General features: G+C 41.1%; 1 protein-coding gene across 1 annotated transcript in view; it reads left to right on the forward strand.

Annotated features, from left to right (window-relative positions):
• Positions 1-290: 290 nt before the first annotated feature.
• DCAF5 (DDB1 and CUL4 associated factor 5) overlaps positions 291-18,834 on the forward strand; it is a 133,242-nt gene continuing 114,698 nt past the window's right edge. The window contains exons 1-2 of the mRNA XM_072629501.1: positions 291-438; positions 1,129-1,403. Coding sequence (XP_072485602.1) covers positions 380-438; positions 1,129-1,403 — 334 coding nt within the window. The 5' untranslated portion in view covers positions 291-379. The remainder of the gene's footprint in view (positions 439-1,128; positions 1,404-18,834) is intronic.

The raw sequence follows: 18,834 nt of genomic DNA on the forward strand, positions 1-18,834 counted from the left end.
ACCAGAGGACCTTTTATTATTACGTACATCCAACTTCACAAAGTGTGGAGCAGCTCGGCGCAGAGCCGGGTGCAGCGCGGTCCGGGAGCGCCCCGGCCTCCCGCTCGTTCGAGTCGGGGTTTGGAGGGGGCAGGAGGATTAAAAGGCTCCCCTGGCACCCGGATCCCGGAAGGACCTGGATGCTATTCCATTGCGCTGGAACACACGCACCCGTTCAGCAAGAAACCTCTCCGCCGACAGAGGAAGACGGATCCCCCTCCTCTGGTAGCCCGGAGGGCTGCGAGAGAAAGACGAAAGAAAAGATTCGCTGCCCGAGAAGAGTGGAGCAGGGAGGCGCGGACTGAGAGCCCGGAAGTCCTGGGTTCAAGTTCCCCCCTGCATGGCCCTGGGAAAAACACTTGAACCATCCCCACGGTCTAGGCAACTCTCTCCGGGATTGTAAGTGGCGGAGAAAGAGGCAGACCCGCTTTGGGAGGGGGCGCTTCCTCATCCGGGAGTTTCCTGTCCTGATGAAATCACAGATCCAGCCCCAAAAGAGGGGAGTTCAGGGGAGGGGGGGCACGAGGATGGAAGGAGAATAGGGGGAGGAGAGGAGGGAGGGAGAAGCGAAGGGGGTAAAAGGAGAAGTGGGAGGAGGAGAGTGGAAGGAAGAAGGAAGAAGCAGGAGAAGAAGGGGGGCTGGGAAGGAAGGTGTAGCCGTCACGGAAAGCCACCAGGAAAAGCGGTGTATTCAGGAAGCCAGGCTGCAGCTGAGGATCAGCTGCTGAAGGAGGCGGGGACCCAAGGAGGGAGGAGTTTGGGCCGGGGGAGGGGGCGGAGAAAAAGGAGGAGGAGGGGGGAGGGCCGGAGGAGAGAAGATCAGGAAGCAGCGAATGCTTCGCAGTGGCCAGACTCCCCCCTCGCTCTGTCTGCCATGGCTGGTTAAAAAAAAATCATCCTAATCATAACCAAGAGAGGAGGCGGAGGGGGGAGAGGGCGCGGGTGGAGAAGGAGACGGAGAAGGCAGTGAGGCCGGGCCGGGGCGGCGAGCGGAGGGAGCGGCGGCGGCGGCGGCGGCGGCAGAAGCGGGAGGAGCAGGAGCAGCAGCCGCAGCCGCAGCAGCCGCAGCAGCCTCAGCCTCCTCCGCAGCCGCCGCCGCCGCCGCCGCCGCCGCCGCCGCCGAGGGCAGGAGCAGCGGGGCCGCAGCATGAACAAGAGAGCCGGCCCAGGGGGCAGCAGCATGAGGTCCGTGGTGGGCTTCCTGTCGCGGCGGGGCTTGCAAGGGGACCCGCTGCTCACTCAGGACTTCCAGAGGAGACGCCTGCGGGGCTGCAGAAACCTCTACAAGAAGGACCTGCTCGGCCACTTCGGCTGTGTCAATGCCATTGAGTTCTCCAACAATGGAGGCCAGTGGCTGGTCTCAGGTAAGATCCGATCTCTTCGCCTCCCTCCCCCTTCCCCGGGGCTCCCTCTTTCTCCTCCTCCTCCTCCTGCCCCGGCACGGGGAGGGCAGGGGAGTCCCGCCAAAGCTAGGGCTGGGCTCGGGAGGGGGGGTTCCCGCGGGGGCAGGGAGGCGATGCCTGGTCTAAAAAGATCTAAAATGGTTGACAGCTCCCGAGCTCGGCCCCCTTCAGCGCCCGGGGACTGGCAGACGGCGCCGCCGGCGGTGCCACGGGGCCGGGGCCGCCCCGTCCCTGACAAAGTTTGACGGGAAACTCTTCCTCTAGCTACTTCCCCAGGTGCATTCGCGGGACCCTGCGGCTGCCGAGGCCAGGAAGGCCCCGGGGCCGGGGCCGGGGCGGAGGAGGGGCCGGGCCGGGGCGGCCGCTCTCATCTCCGCCCCCCCTTCCCCCCACCCCCGGCCGAGCTAGGTTCGGCTGCACGCCCCCTCGGCCTCTTCCGTCTCTGTAGGGGAGGGGGGCTGCCATTGCAGGTGGACCCTCTGCCTTTCCGGGCTTCTTCCCCTCCCCTCTCCTCTCTTCCTAAGCCGTGGCTCGCGCTGCCCCCCTCCTTCACACCGCTCCCCCCTCCACGTATTCCCCCCCCCTCGCCCCGGGGCTTCCCCTCGGGTATAGGGGAAAGAGGTGAAATCGAGGCCCGGGAGATGTAGGCCTCGCTCTCCTGGGGCTCCTAGCGACAGGCGGCTGAATCGATAGCCTATTGCACCAGGGAGGCCCCGGCCTGGCTCGCGCTGGACGCCCGCCCGCCTAGTCCAGGCTCAGCCCCGGGGTGAAGGGTGGGGGGCGGAGAAAGAGGTGTCTCCGCTGCCTCCACTTCTGCCCCCTACCCCAGTTCAAAGAGGCCAAAGTAGGGGGCAGGTGGGTAGGGGGCACACGGAGGGAATGAGGGTTGGGGGATCGGGTGTCTCTGCCGCTCGTGCCCCGCTCCTTCCTCCATCTCTTTTCCGGTGTCAGCAGTGGGGCCGGGGGTGGGGGGGGCATGTGGGAGATGCAGGCGGGCTAGGTGGGTCGTGGACCCAGCCTCCCTTCCTAAGTGATGTCAGTCATCGTTTTTTTTTTTTAAATGACCAGCCCCTGGCAAGAGACTGGTCTGACATGGCGATCCATGCACGGATGACCAGTGACAGGTCATGTTTGGACGCTCCCCCAGCCCAGGGTCAGAACTCAGATCTGGCTTGGGGGTGGGGGGAGGTGTGCTGAGAGCGGTGCAGAGAGTATGGGGGGGCGGGGTTGGAGACTAGGCTTAGAAAAAACAACTTTGACTCCAGCGGCTTTGAAGTGTTCATGAAAATGGAAGTGATCTGACCCCTGATCTCTGTGAAATGGGAGGTGTTAAACTGGGTGGTCAGCGTCCAACCTGAAGGCTTCCTCAGATAGTTTAGCTGCCATATTTTTACCATTCAAGATTCGGTGCTTAAGATTTCTCCTTCAACGACTGAATTTGTGGCCCTTTACCCAAGTTTATGGCCTTTTCCAACCATAATGTCTTGCAAGTCTTAATAAATGTTTTTTGAATTGATTTGAGTTCTTTTCGTCACTCCTCTGCCACCTGACATAAACTGTTCAAAAACACAAGAACCTTTACTAGTGTGAGAGAATTTTAGGGTACCAGCCATACTTGTGGGGAAGTCTTACAAGTATAGTCTGATGTTAATCAGCTTAATTTAGATTTAAAATATTACAGTCTTGGTCTTCCCTGTTGTCACTCCCCTTTTTCTGTCTGCCGGCTTGCTGGGGCCCCAGGTTCATCCCTTTTTGGCTTCTGGTTACAGCAGCTGCCTTCAGAGCCACCTGCCTCAACAATTCAACTAGTATGTCTTCTGGGTTATGCTCATAGGAAAATCTCTGACTGGGCTTTCTCCTAGTGATAGGCACTTAGATCCTATTCACATTCCATGATTGAGAAAGGAATTCTCCATCATTACTTCCTGGATTTTCTTTTCCTCCTCTGCTATGTTGTTCCTGTTTTCTGTCAACTCCTCCCCTTGCTCTCTTGTCTTCTCTAGCAGGTTCTTTCCTCAGCTCTGCCACTCCTAATTTTAACTGCGTTGATTTTATTTGTGCAAAAACTGAATCTTTTCATCCTAGCATTCCTCTTTTTCTCTGGACTTGGTGTTTCACTGAAAAGCTTCCTTAGGTTTCCACAGGTTTGCCCAGTTTAGTTTAGAGTGCCCTTCTTCTGAGTTTGGGACTCCATTGCTTCTGTCAAGGGAGTCAGAATATTCATTACTGTGTGAAAGACCATTTACATTTTGCGTTGGCAGCTCTTAATTGATTTTTCTTACACATTTTAAAATATGTAGTCATCTCATGTTGGGGTTCTCCTCTGAAGGGGCATTTTGGGGGAGATACCACCTGTATCTTCAATTTTACTACTTTGTAAATAGTAAGGAAATAAGATATCAGGTTTAGAGTGGTGGAGAGGACTAGGGGGATCCATCATACATTTGGTACTGTGTTTTGTGTTAAAGCCTTCAGATTCTAGGGTCAGGATGCTAATTTTTTCATCTTCCATACTTGACCCTGAGTTGATTGCCCAAATGCATGATCCAAATTTTGTTTCAGACACAACTTATTTGGGGGCTTTTAACTTGAAATCGAGGGAAATATTGAAACTACTGATTTTCTTTGGCATAAGTACTGTGAAAGGTAGTTAAGGCAAAGTAAAGTATCTTGTCATTCATCTTAGGGAAGAAGTAAAAGGGGTGGTGAGCAGGAAGGAGTGGGCCACTTTGTATATTATCTTAGGATTTAGATCTGGGGGAAGCATGATGGAAAACATTTGGGTGAAGGTCAAAGAAGGAAAACTCTAGTTTTTGGTGTTTTTTTTTTCCTTTTTATTAGAGTATACTAAAGACCACCTGGGGAGAGAGGAAATAGATGAGTTGGGGAAACATCACAAGCCTAGCCCTGAGCCATGATATAGTTGTAATGGGAACTTCATTAATTCAGAAGTCTGTTGGCATTCTCCCTCTGCCAAAAGGAGAGCAGCTAAAGCTTATTGACTTGCCTTAGTAATAATTTCATCCTTCAAAAGGCAGAGTAATTAACAAGGGGAAATTCTGTACCAGAATGTTGGAGTGGAAATTCCTCCTTGGGAGGAAGTGACCACTTGATTACAGGATTTATGATAGAGGAGAGGAAATCCAGGCATGATTTGAGATGTACCTTAGGTTTGGGAAAAACATATTTAAAGGATAGATAGGATCCCATGGAGATGCTTCAGGGGAAGGCAGATTAAGAGAGATGGGATGGGAACCTGTGGGGAGGAAACATGGGATTTATCTAAAGATGCCAGTGTGGTTGGATGCACAAGCAATTCATCAGCCAAATCAGATTTTAAAAATAAATCTGTGGAAGATAGAAGCATAAGAGAATGAAGATAAGAACATGGCAGTAGTGTCAGGAGTGCTAAAGTTCAGAATGAGTTGAGGCAGGCAAGGGAAGCTAAGGACAATATAAAAAGTTTTTTATTATGGGGAGAAAAAGGAAGGCTTAAAGAAGAAATAGGACTTTTTTCTCTGTGGGTATAGGGGATGAGATCTATGAGATCTTATAAGGGATATGAGAGAGAGAGAGGGAGGGAGGGAGACAGAGGGCAAAGCTGTTCAATTCTCACTTTTTCTGTTTCATCTGCAAAGGAAAATTAGTTCTACATTGGAAATGATCAAACAAAAATTACTAACAGGGAGGAGATTGCAAAAGAGCATTGAGTTGCCCTGGATGAAGTTATCTGGCCCAGGGAAAATCTATATCCTTGAATCCTCAAAGAACGGGCAAATATGCATGGAAAACAGGAGAGGAGGCTTCACAAAATTAGAGAAATGCAAACATCCTGATTAAAAACAAAACAAAACAAGAGAACAGTCAGCAAATTATAGACTATGGAGCTTGATTTGACTCCTGGAGAAATTCTAAGTGAATCATTAAAGAGATGGTTGTTGAATATATTGATATGGAACTGGTGATTACAAAGAGTCAGCATTGGTTCATCAAGAACAGGTCATGCCAGATCCCATTTCCTTTTTTGGATTGGGTTGTTAAACTAATAGATGAAGGAAATGTTGTGGATAGATTTCAGCTAAACTTTCAATAAAGTCATACTATTCTTGTGGAAAAGATGAAGAAATAAGGAAAGTAATGCAGTCAGATGAATTCCAAATCGATTAGATGCCATACTCAGATTAGTTGTTGTGGTTCAATGTTAACAAGGGAGGGGACTGAAGTCCTATCCCAGGGGTCTTTACTTGGCCCTATGTTCCTTATACATATGTGTTTATACATACATGCACACACACATACATACATGTGCATACATATATACACACACATTTGTATATAGATTTGGATAAAGGCTTAAATGATGTGATCATCAAATTTTCAGAGAACACAGAGCTGAGAGGGTTAGCTAACCCAGTGGATGACGGTCAGGATCCAAAAGGATCTTGACAAACTAGAGCACTGGGTTGAATATAATATGATGATCTTCAGTAGGGATAATGTCAAACCTTGCATTTGGATAAAAAAAAATCAACTTCAAAAACTTATGTGGAGGAGGCATGGACAGGCAGTAATTGTTTTGAAAATAATTTGAGGTTTTAGTGGACTGCAAGCTTTAATATGAATCAACAGTGTGATGTGCAGCCAAATAACCAAATTTGATCTTGGACTGCCTGAAGAGGAACATTAACTCACGGGAATAGAGAGGTGGTGATCCCATTTTACTCTGGCCACATGGAACCTCATCTGGAGTCCTGGGTATCATGATTTAAGGAGACTGATTAGCTGGAAAATATCCAGAGAAGGTCAGTGATGATGGTATGAAGAGCCTTGAGTATGTGTCATAGGAATATCAGTGAAAGGAACTAGAGATGTTTAGTGTGAAGAAGATAAGACTGGGGGATATGTGGTAGCTCTCTTCAAGTATTTGAAGGGCTCTCATGTGGAGGAGAGACTATTCTTATTCTGTTTGGCCCCAGAAGGCAGAACCAGAAGCAGAATGGGTAGAAGTTGTGGAGAGAGAGATTTATAATTGATAGCAGGAAAAACTTCCTAAAAATTAAAGCTGTACAAAAATGAAATTAGCTACCTCTGGAAATGGTGGGTTCCCCTTCCTTTAAAGTCTTATATTATCAGATATAACTATATATATATACCAGGGGACTAGTATATATGCATTTGACTAGTTGGCTGCTATGGTTTTTTTCAGTTTTCAGAATTTGAAATTCTGTGATAATCTGTTTTAATGATATCTGACATATACTTCTTTAAGGGTTTTATTGGATTTCATTTTCACCTCATAATAACCCTGTGATGGAGTTATTCCCATTTTGCTAATGAGGAAGTAGGAATAAAGAAGTTAGACTACTTACCTAAGGTTGTGCAGTAAGTGTGGGAGCTAGAATTTGAATCGTCTTACTGATTACAAGTCTAGCATTTTATTTACAATGCCATGTTTTTAAAAGTTTACAAAGCACTTGTCTCGCAATAACCCTGTGAGCTACATATTTCCACATTTCACCAGTAAGAAATCTGATGCTTAAAGAAGGTTATTACATAGAGCTTCTAAGTGTTAGAATTCAAGCCCTAACTCATAAGGTCAAGTCTAGTGCTCTTTCCATGACGCCATGCTGCTTCTCCAGTGGCAACTGAGAGTGTGAATTTAATGGTACATAGGTTATTATAATCTGTAATCCACAACTAGAAAGTAAAATAGTTGGTGACAGCAACAAGTGTTGAGGTGGTTGTTTTGAGGCTTAAGATATTAACAGGTTGAACTACTTTAGCTTAAGATATTTTCTCAGCTTAAAAGTTATATTTTATTGATATGTTTTGTTTTTGTATCACCTAAATATCTCCCTGTATCATTCCTTGTCTCTCTTTTCAGAGACCCAAGTCTTAGAGGAAAAGAGTTCTTAACCTTTTTGTGTCATGGATGCCTTTGGCAGTTTGTTGAAACCTGTGGATCCCTTCTCAGAATACTTTTTAAATGTATGAAATAAAATACATAGATTTTCAGTGGAAAGCAGTTGTATTGAAATGTAGTTGTCAAACATTTTAAAAACATGTTCATGCACCCCAGGTTAAGACCCTCTGTCTTATCAAAAAAATTGTTTTTACTTTACATGTTTGCATGGGATACTCAGTTGGATCTTTGATCTCAGTGGGTTGGATATTCCTTCTATTGATATAGACCTCAATGTGTCTGACCATCCTATGTAACTATTTTCAGTATCCTTCAGTGAGTTTGAAAAGAGGCCATTCTTGATTTGTCAATGAGATCTCCATGATACTAGTAGACCACTTGAATTGCTGTTAAGCCTATCTTTTTTTTAATTTGATCATACATTTCTGTGATTACATCCTTTGCTCCATTTTGTCAAAATTTTTTGTTATATGTTGTACCCTACATATTTCTCTGACATGCTTTTCTGTTATCTCCTATGTGTTACTCATTTTTAATTTTCCTGAAGACTGTAGTGTGTCACATCTTGTAGTCCTACTGCAACACAGATATTTAAAAAGATGGACCTGTATTTTTTAGAGGAATTTGGAATAACTAGAGGAGTTCTGCAATTTCCTGAATGCAAGTGTAATTGTTTTAAAACAGAGCAGCTCATATTTATTCAAACTTTTAGGTTTTGCAAAGTGCTTTTCTCACAGCAGCCCTGTGAAGTAGGTAGCATAAGTATCACCTCCATTTTTCAAATCAGGAAACTGAAAGGCCCAAAGAGAGAAGGTAGTCTGCTCAAGGTGACATAACTAGTTGGTGAGAGAGCCAGGACCAAAAAGGTGCTCATATGGTCAAGGACAGGATTCTCTAAATATATAGCTCTCTTAAATACATGTCTTGACATACCTTATATTTTACTTCGCATTTTAACATAAAATTAACACATCTGAATCTTATAGTAAAATGAGCACCTACTTTGCTCAGGAAAGCAACATAAATAAAGGAACCAATGGAAGAAACTGAGAAAGGTCCCAATTAGACAAAGGTTTCTACTGTTAGGTATGCTTAATTAGCTTAAACCCAACATCTGATTCTAGTATTTAGTATCCTTATGTGCTTCCTATAACCTGAAGTTGTTAATTAAGGGTTTTTTTTTTCTACTAAATGCTTCTTCAGTTGTGTTCAACTCTTTGTAACCCCATCTGGGATTTTCTTGGCAAAGATACTGGAGTGGTTTGCCGTTTCCTTCTCTAGCTCATTTTACAGATGAGGAATTGAGGAAAACAGGATTAAGTGACTTGCTCAGGGTCAAACAGCTAGTCTGAGGCCAGATTTGAACTCAGGAAAGATGAGCCTTAGAGACTCCAGGCCTACCACTACCCAGTCACTAGTTATTTTCAGTTTTATGGAATGGGTACTTTCAACTACAATGGATACTTTCAACTGGGTATCAACTACAACTAAATTTTCTATAGTTAAGATATTTGACTTAAGCCTATAAATTAGTTAAAAGCTTTTGGTTAAATCTTGCTGGAAAAGTTTATTAACTCAAATCCCTTTTGTCTTAATGTTATGCTGTCCATCTGTGTGTTCATCCTTCATTACCAAAGAAGACCATGCCATCAGAGAAATAATGACATGACTTGCACTTGACTTTGTTTTGAGTGAGGGAGGGCTGTGCAGGTCACCAGCCTCACTTCTCCTCCAGAGCCATCTGAATCTAGTGACCAGATATTCATCAGGATGACTGGAGATGACCCAGGATGAGGCAATTGGGGTTAAGTGACTTGCTCAAGGTCCGCCAGCTAGTGAGTGTCAAGTGTCTGAGGTGAGATTTGAACTCAGGTCCTCCTGAATCCTGCACTGGTGCTCTATCCACTGTACCACCTAGCTGCCCATCTGTCCATCTATTAGTTTGTTGGTAGGATGGCAGGCTGTAAGGAGAAGGGCCTAATACCTTTGGTTTTTGAATTCATAGTATACAAATCTTTAGCAAAGAAGAATGCCCTGGAAGTTGGTTTTCTGGATTCTCTTTGAGGTTTCAGGGAGATATGATATATTATTTTCTCTTCCATAGTTTTCGTTATTAAGGGATGATATCCTTGTAGTTTTTCCCTTCTCTCAAATGTTTTACAATGGAATTCTTTATTGCTTAGAAAAAATGTAATCATACAACTAGTAGGTCTGTATCCCAAAGAAATCATAAAAGGGAAAAGGACTCACATGTACAAAAATATTTGTAGCATCTCTTTTTGTGGTGGCAAAGAATTGGAAATTGAAGGGATGCCCATCAATTGGGGAATGGCTGAACAAGTTGTGGTATATGAACGGAGTAGAATACTATTGTGCTATAAGAAATGATCAACAGGTAGACTTCAGAAAAACCTGGAAAGACTGATGCTGAGTGAAGTAAGCAGGACCAGGAGGACATTGTACAAGTAACAGCAACGCTGTCTGATGACCAACTCATAAACTCAGCTCTTTACAGCAATGCAAGGATCTAAGGCAATTCTAAGAGACTGGTGATGGAAAGTGCTATACACATCCAGAGGAAGAACTATGGAGTCTGAATGCAGATCAAAGCGTACTATTTTCTCTTTGTTTTGTTGTTTTTTTGTTTTTTCTTTCTCATGGTTTTCCCTTTTGTTTTGATTGTTCTTTCATAGCTTGACTACTATGGAAATACACTTAATATGATCATAAATCAGGTTGTCATCTTATCGAGTGAGTAGTGGGGGGGATTTAGAACTCAGAATCTTATAAAAGCAAATGTTGAAAACGAAAAATAAATTAATTAAAAAAAGAAATGATGTAATAAAGGTGACCTATAGGTCATTTAATCTCATTTTACATATGAGTAATCAAAACTCAGAGGTTGTGGCTGATTGGTTATAGTCTAGAGGTAAGGTGCAATTTGCCATTGTCATTGCTCAGTAGGAAAGTTGGAAGAGTTTGAGCAGATCTGTAGCAGTGATTCTGGAGAGCATTTCTATGTTGAATTCAAAGAGCTGTTAGCATGAGGATGCTATTGTGTATTTGACCAGCCTGGTCCATCACTCCATGGCTAATCCCTGATCAGCAAATTCATTGTTAACTGTTCTGTGTTTTAAAATGTGGTCAAGTTTTTGTTTATTTGGTAGCTTTTGGACTTCTTAAGGATAATATAAAAGTTATTGTACCTGAGAAAGTAATAAATTGTGGTTGAGTTTACTTTTTCTGTAATTGTCTGTTTGATTTTAAAAATCCAATGTGTGAGCATTCTCATGTCATTTTTGCTCCTTAATTTGTTTCCTCATATGTGAGATAAAAAGGTTGAATTAAAATGACCCCTTTTCACTTTCACATGCTCTCTGATTCTGACATGAACCCATGGACACTCTAGCCTCCTTGCCTTTGCTCTCCTTCCTCAGCTCTTGTTGCTCACTATACTTGCTTTCCATTGCCATTTGAAATCCCACCTGTTCTTAAAAACCTGGTTCAGATGCTACATCATCTGTGAAAGCCTTCCCTGAATGACCTAGAATAGATCCTGGAATGGATCTCTTCTTTCTGTGAACTGTCACAGCATCTGATTTATACATTTCTTTATGAATTTATCCTATCTGTATTCTGTTTCATAATTATTTGTGCACATGGCTTACCTTCCCTACTGGGCTATAAGCTTTCTTGAGGACAAGAGCCATGTCTCATTTATTTTTCTACCTGTTTCTCTTCTTTCTCTGTATTTTACTTTCTTAAATTTAAAAAGCTTTACTAATGTGGGAAGATCATAACTTTTATGGATAGAGTTCTTTAAAATTCACAGAGCACTTCTTTACAATAGCTTAATGTGCAGAAAGGACAAATACTGTTTTACCCATTTTATTGATGAGAAACCAGAACTCACAGAGCTTAAGTCAATAGGCACTTATTGAGCACTTGCTGTGTGCCAGGCACTTTGCTAATCTGGGAATACAAAAAAAAGATAAAAAAAACAGTTCTTGCTTTCAGAGAGCTTACATTCTAATGGAAGGAGTCAACATAGTAATAAGTAGGTACACAGTGTATATATCCTGGGTGGAAGGTACACTGAAAGGAGAAGGCATTGGAAGCTGAGCAGAAGGGAAAGACCTCCTGCAGAATGTGGTGGATGTAGTATTGAATTTTGAAAGAAGTCAGGGAAACAAGTAGAAACAGGGGACAGAGCATTCCAGCATGGGGGACACTTTGTCCAAAGGTACAGAAATGGGAGATAGAGCCTTATGTTTGAACAATTACAAGTAAGCCAGTGTTCTTAGAAGACAGAGTGTGTGGACAAGATGTGTTTGTCCAAGAAGTAGAAAAAGATTAGGTTATAAAGAGGTTTAAATGCCAAACAAAGGAATTTATAGATTCTGAGGATAATAGGGAGCCTGTGGAGCTCTCTGAGCAGGGGAATGAGTGATGGGGTCAGATATTCATTTTAGGGCAATTACTTTGGCAGGTGAGTCAAGGATGGTGGTACTCTTCACAGTTCTAGGATTGCTGGGAATTGGAGGATTTGGATAGAAGGACAGGTAAATTTTGTTTGGGAAGTGATAAATTTGAGATGCGCGGTTTGAAATGTTCAAAGGGCAGTTGGTGATGCAGGACTGTAGCTCAGAACTAGGGTTGGTTATATAGATCTAGGAATCCTCTACAAAGATGATATTTGATTCCATGGGGAGGCTGATATCATCTAATGAAGTAGTATAATTAATGGAAGACGACGACGAGATAAGGTCCCAGGACACAGCTTTAGGGCATACCTCTAGTTAGTTAGTAGGCCTGACTCAGATGAAGTAGAGGGAAGGAGAGATCATATATGTAGGAAGAGACCTAGGAGAGAACAATGTCAAGAACAACTAGTGAGAGAACATTCAGAAAGAAAAGATCTTATATTGAAGTCAAGAAGTATGAGGATTGAGAAAGGGCATTCAATATGGAAATTAAGAGATCATTACTAACTTTGGAGAGGGCAGTATCAGTTGAATGACAGGGTCTAGGAAATCAGATTGCAGAGAGTTTAGAAGAGTGAGAGGAGGGAAGTAGAGCTCAGGGAATTTAGCCATAAAATGAGGAGGAGAAATATAGATGGGAAAACCTGAAGGATCAAATGGAGGTTTTTGAAGAATTTTCAGGGGAGACAAGGGCAGCATATAAAGATATCAGCAGGGAAGCAGCCCAGTACCTAGGGTGCGTTTGAAGATGTGCATAATAGGGCAATCTAGACTGTAGATAAAGGGCTTTGGCAAGGAGAAGTGAGATAGAAAGTACTAGGGGAAAGATATGTGAGTGGTAGGAGGAAGGGGAGCATGTAGCTAATGGCTTTACCTTTTTTGAGAGGGGATGAAATATGAGGCTGAGAGAATGGGGAGAAGTTGTTGGGGCAGTTTTGACAAAAGAGATTTTGGAACTGTAGAAGTGGGAAGTGGTATTTCCACTATATTGCAAATCCATTAGGGAGGAATAGAATATTTGCCTTGCCATGGTGAGGGCCTAGTTGAGATTAAACAACATGATTTTGTAGTGGATGAAATCAGTGCAATTTTGTGATCCTTCTTTCTTTCTTTCTTTATGTATGTATGTATGTATGTATGTATGTATTTATGTATTTATTTATTCATTCATTTATTTATCTATTTATCTATCTATCTATCTATCTATCTATCTATCTATCTATATTTATTTAGGTTCCAGCTCTATTTCTACTGTACCAGAAAAATTTCTTTATAATACTCCCCACCTTTGTGGAGGAAAAATAAAACCCAAACCCTGCACTTTCTAAATATACTCTGGACCAAAGTATAATTAATTGACTTCTTTAGATAAATAGAGGATAGTATTCTGATGAATATGAAAGGGGGACCAGGAACTGTGACAAGAAGCTATCTTAGAGGTGAGATCTTTAGGTACATCCCATTTTTCTAGATCAATTGAGTAACCAGGTTTTTGTCAATATTTAATTCAGTGGAAAAAACATTAAAATTCATATTTCAAAATCATCATATGGAGCAAGAGTTTAAATATTTTAGCCTTTCAAGTGATGATTTTCACACTGTGTAGACAAGCTAATCAAGATACAATCAAGTAATAACTCCTTTTTATTTTCTCTGATGGAGATATCATTTGGTTCAATAAATTTTTTTATTATGAAATAAAATATCAACAGACATGAACATTTCCATATATAAAGTCCAGGAAAAAAGAGGGTTTAATTTTTTTAAATCAAATTGCATTTTACATTAAATTACATTTTTTAAAAACAACTCAAGATGGTAGTACCAACACTGCCTTGCTTGTGTCCTTTTGAACTTCCGTCTGTTTTCTTATGTGTATTCTTAAATGCTTAATTGATATTCTTTTCTTGATTTTTTTCCCTCACTGTCACTGTTTTTCATCAACCCCTCCAAATAAAAGCCCTAGAAATAAGAATGGTCTAGTAAAGCAAATTTGCCTTATATTGTCCATGTCTGCAAATGTATGTCTTATTCCATTCCTGTAACCTCTCACCTTTCCACCAAGAAGTGAGAGACTTGTTTCATCATCAGTCTCCTGGAGTTGTGATTACCCATTATACTGAGAGGAGTATTGTCTTTTGATGGGAACTTTATTTTCAGTTCTTTGTTCCAGCAAAAAGCACTTCTATAAATATTTGTACATATGAGTCCTTTCCCTCAATCTTCAATCTCTTTAGAGCATAGGACTAGTAGAAATATTGCTGATTCAGAGGGTATGGACAGAGGGTATGTATTTTTTTTTTAATTCCAAATTGCTCTCTGTAAAATGACCCAACTAATTCACAGCTCTATTAGGTGTACATTTGTGTATCTGTCTTTTTACAGTCCCTCCATCAATTGTCATTTATTTTTTCCCCACATGATATGTGTGATCTCAGAGTTGATTTTATTTTCACTTCTCTTATTAGTAATTTGGAGAATTTAACTTACTTTTTTGTTCTGAGAAATTACTGTTTATTTCTTATCTTTTGAGGAATATACGTGTATATATGTATATATATATACATATATATATTTGTTTCAGTTCTATATATATCTAGGAGTATAATTGAGTTTTTGTGACTTTCTGTTATTTTCTTGTAGGCCATGGTAACATCTAGATGGTCCTCTCAAACATGATGCTTGTAAAATAGCATTACTAGGACAGCTCAGGTCAGTCAGCTGAGTGAATTCAAGGTAGTAGGCCTTGATAGAGTGAGGTGGAAGATTGCTTGAGTAGGATTTCCCCTGCTGGCCAAACTGAATATTTGAATAACAGCATGAGAATGGGTGTGTGTGTGTGTGTGTCTGTGTCTGTGTCTGTGTCTATGTGTACGTGTACATATGTATATGCTGATACCTATACCTGCATGTATGTATAAACGTAATCATAATACAAGACATCTTAAACTTGATATGTCCAAAGATGTCTACTGAACATTCAATTTGAGATGCAGTTGGAGATGTTTGGGGCAGGATAGGTAGAATAGAGAATTATTAGCATAGAGATGTATGCTGATAAATCTGTGTAGTCAAACAAAACAAATTATTGCATTGGCCATTTTCAAAAATATATGTCTCATTCTCCATCTCGAGTCCTTCCCCTCACTATCAGGAGATGAACAGCATGGTACATCATCTGATTTCACTGATTATTTCAGTGATTAGAGTTATTTCACTAATTAGTGTTCTACGCAATTTTGAACAAGTTGTTTTGGTTCTGCTAACTTCATTTTACATCAGTTCGTATAAGTTTTCCCAAGTTTCTCTAAAACTATTATCCCTGTAGTCATTTTATATAATTATAGTCATATACCATAGTTTGTTTAGCAATTCCCCAACTGATGGACACTCCCTTAGTTTCCAGTTATTTGCTACAACAAAAAAGAGCTACCATTAATATTGTACATGTGGGTCATTTTTCTATCATCCATATGGGGAGGGGAGTAGAGGTGGGTGTGTAGTCTACTAGTGGTACAAAGGGATATGCACATTTTGGTGATATTTTTGGGTAGAGCCCCAAAATCGTTTCTAGAATGGTGAGACCAATTCATAGCACCATCAACAGTGTCTTAATGTACCCATTCCCCCACAGCCCCTCCAGCATTTGTTGTTTTCCTTTTTTTGTCATCTTTGTAGTCTTATGGGTATGAGGTGGAACCTCAAAGTCCTTTTAATTTCTCTGTTAGTGACTTAGAGCATTTTTTTTGTATAGCTGTTGATAGCTTGAATTTCTTTTTATATCCTAAGACCATTTGTCATTTGGAGAATGAGAATTCATTGTTTTAACCCTTTTCCAAATTTCCCTATTTGTGAATCACAGGCACCATCATTCTTCAGACTCCCAGGTTTGTAACCTTGTCATCATCCTCAACTCCTTATTCTTCCTTACTGCTCATATCAAATCTTGTCATTTCTCACTCCATAATATCTCTTGCTTCTTTCTGATCACTTTCAACTCACTTAACTACTGAACTAGTTCAGATTCTCATAATTTTTTACCTAAAATATTGCCACCGTCTCAAGTCTCTCTACTCAGGTGCATTGTCAATACTTCTGTCAGAATAACACTACCTAGCATTTATATTGCACTTTTAAGATTTACTGATTACTTTCCAAATTTTATCTCATTTTATCTTCACAGTGACCTTGGGAGGTAGGTGCTAAGATAATCCTTATTTTACAAATGAGAAACTTGAGGAGACAGAGGTGAAGTGGTTTGCCCAGGGTCGAACAGCTATTAAGTTTCTGAGGCCAGATTAAAATTTAGGTCTTCCTAATTCTAGGACTAGCACTTTATCTACTGGGTTCACCAGTTATCCTTAAGTGTACTTCTGACCAAGTCACTGCCCTATTCACTCAACTCCCAGTTGCCTCCAGTATCAAACATAAATTTATGTGTTAAGTTTTTAAAGCCCTTCACAATCTGGTCCCACTCTATCTTTCCAGTCTCATTGATATCACTTCCTCTCCTGCAATCTGATCCAGCCAAATTGGTCATCCTCACACCACATTTTAATATTGCTTATTCTCTTTTGGCGTTACTGAATTGAATTCTGTTTGGCTTAGTCATGTTTTTTCAGGGTATCCATTTCTTGGTTAAAGTTTTACACTTCTTCCAAGCTACTTATTCTGCTTCCATTTCTTTTCCTTCTTACCTCATTTCTTCTAGGAAAATTTATCTGATTCTTGGGTAAAGTCCATTTGTTTTTGTTTGAGTCTGTACTTGGAAGTGTTATGAAGTTTCTCCTCTCTTTTAGATATTGCTAGATCACCAAGCAATTTTTTATACTAGTCTCTGTTTTTGGTTTATTCCTCTCTCTAGGCTTAATTTCTTGGGGCTTTGCACCAGGATCACATCCCTTGCTGTACTTTTGGTGTAGTGGTGGGTCCCTTAGATTCTTATGATGATCTCTCCACTTCCTGCCCAATATTTGAGGTTCAGAATATTTGATCTTCAATAATCTTTCTGGCATCTCAGGACAGTATAATAGGGACTTCTGAGTCCTTGGCCTGGTGCTCTCTCCTTCTCTGAGTGCTGTTGCTCCACTAATGCTTGACCAAGCTATTTGCTGCCTATTTGCTGTCCCCTGGGACTTCCAAGGTGCTTTCTTGGGGAGGGAGCATTTTGACAAAGAGCCTTTCTTGTTGGCTACGTTTACTCCCCTTTTTGGTCTGTCAGTATTTTGCTGGAAGGGCCCTCAGGTTTCTAACTGAATATATATGCAGTTCTGGTGTAGAAGTCACTTGGATTTCTTGATCATTCTTCAGTCTGGTGAGAACACTGGAGTTTTTCTGTAGAAGTTCTATGGGAACTGATGGTCAGCTTCCTATTCAAGACAGCCATCTTGGCACAAAGTCAGTATTTATAAATACAGTCTACTTCCTTAGAACATGTTGATTGAGCAAATTTGTTTTGATTTAAACTATAAAATCAGGTTTCTTTACTCATTGTCTGAGGATTGACTATTATGAGCTATGTTTTAGTGGAGATAATTAAAATTTGGGCAGTGAAATGCCTTGAGCTTTTTGGAAGAAGGTATAAATACAGTCCCCATAATAAGCAGGTTGTGTTCCAAAAGTTTTAAAGTTAATTTGTTTTGAAATTCTGTGAACGCTTTCCCATAGAAAGTTTTAGATTCATAGGCAGAACCTTCCAAAGTCTTTTAATGCCACAATAGTATAAGTATTTCCACCAAAGCCCTACTCTGGTGCCTCATTGTGGTATGTTAGATGAACCTGGATTATTTTTTCATTGTTTATAGGAATATTATTTCCCTTTCAGCAGTATCTCATTTTAGAGGTATGGGCTATATTCAGACCAATGAAGTGGATAATTCTGGGCAATATTTACTAAACTCTATCCTTTTCTTTATCTACGTATAACACATTTAATGTTGAATTTCCTAGAATTGCCAAATAATGGATATTTGCCCATGTGAAAACCCAGGCTGGATGTTCTGGACTCAAACTTCATTCTGCCTTTTAATTTTTATCTGTAATTGTATGTAAATTTGAGTATTTGAGTACTGCTGTATTAGATTAGATAAGACTTTACAGTATTAAGATTTCTCTTCAACTATATTATGCTGTCCTTGCGACCCTCTATTTCCAGAATGTACACCCTGGCCAAAAGTATGCTGTTTATGATAAGATATACAGAATATATATACTCAAAGCTAATTGATCATAAAGTAAAATCCTGTAAGCTGAATCATACTTTTCCATTGCTTAAAAGTGATAAGTATATTCCAGAGGATTGGAATGCATGGTAGCCAAGGGTAAAATAGGATCTGGGTAGTCAGAGCCAGGATCTGATAGAGCTGCAGTTGTAGTAGTGTCAGGAAAGGAGCCCTCAACCCTTTTTTCACTCTTCCACAAGTGATTAGTTCATCTCAGTTGGGGTGGTTGCAAGGCAAGGGAGTATGGGCATCTCTTGGGGCTCAGTTCTATTTGCATCCTTATCAACCTCATGAAGATCTGACCAGGCTGCCAGCTATTCAGGGTCAAAATAAAAACTGAGTCCCTTTTCATCCATTTTTTTCAGTATCTGCTGAGATACTGAAATTTCCTATTTTTGATACTAAAAGTATTCCCTCTGATTTGAATCTGCTGGTTGTCAATTTTTGCCATAGAGTGAATAGCAGATTGGTTATTTACTTCCATGAAGAGACCAGAAAAAGACATCCAAGATTATCAAAAAATTTCTAGGACCAGAGGTTATGACATCAGAGATCAAGAATCTTTTTTTTACTATATACAGCTTCTTTGAGTGCTTATCCTGTTGGGTATTTGTTTTACTTTATGGTGTTCCTCTTCCCCCCACCCCCAAAATAAATAGCCAACTCACTCATGAGTTGATATTGAATGAAGATACTTTTTTCTTTTGTATTTATTTATTTTTTAGTTTTCAGCATTCACTTTCATAAGATTTTGAGTTCTACAT

This window comes from Notamacropus eugenii, chromosome 1, assembly GCF_028372415.1.
Source record: "Notamacropus eugenii isolate mMacEug1 chromosome 1, mMacEug1.pri_v2, whole genome shotgun sequence".
NCBI classification, from domain to species: Eukaryota; Metazoa; Chordata; class Mammalia; order Diprotodontia; family Macropodidae; genus Notamacropus; species Notamacropus eugenii.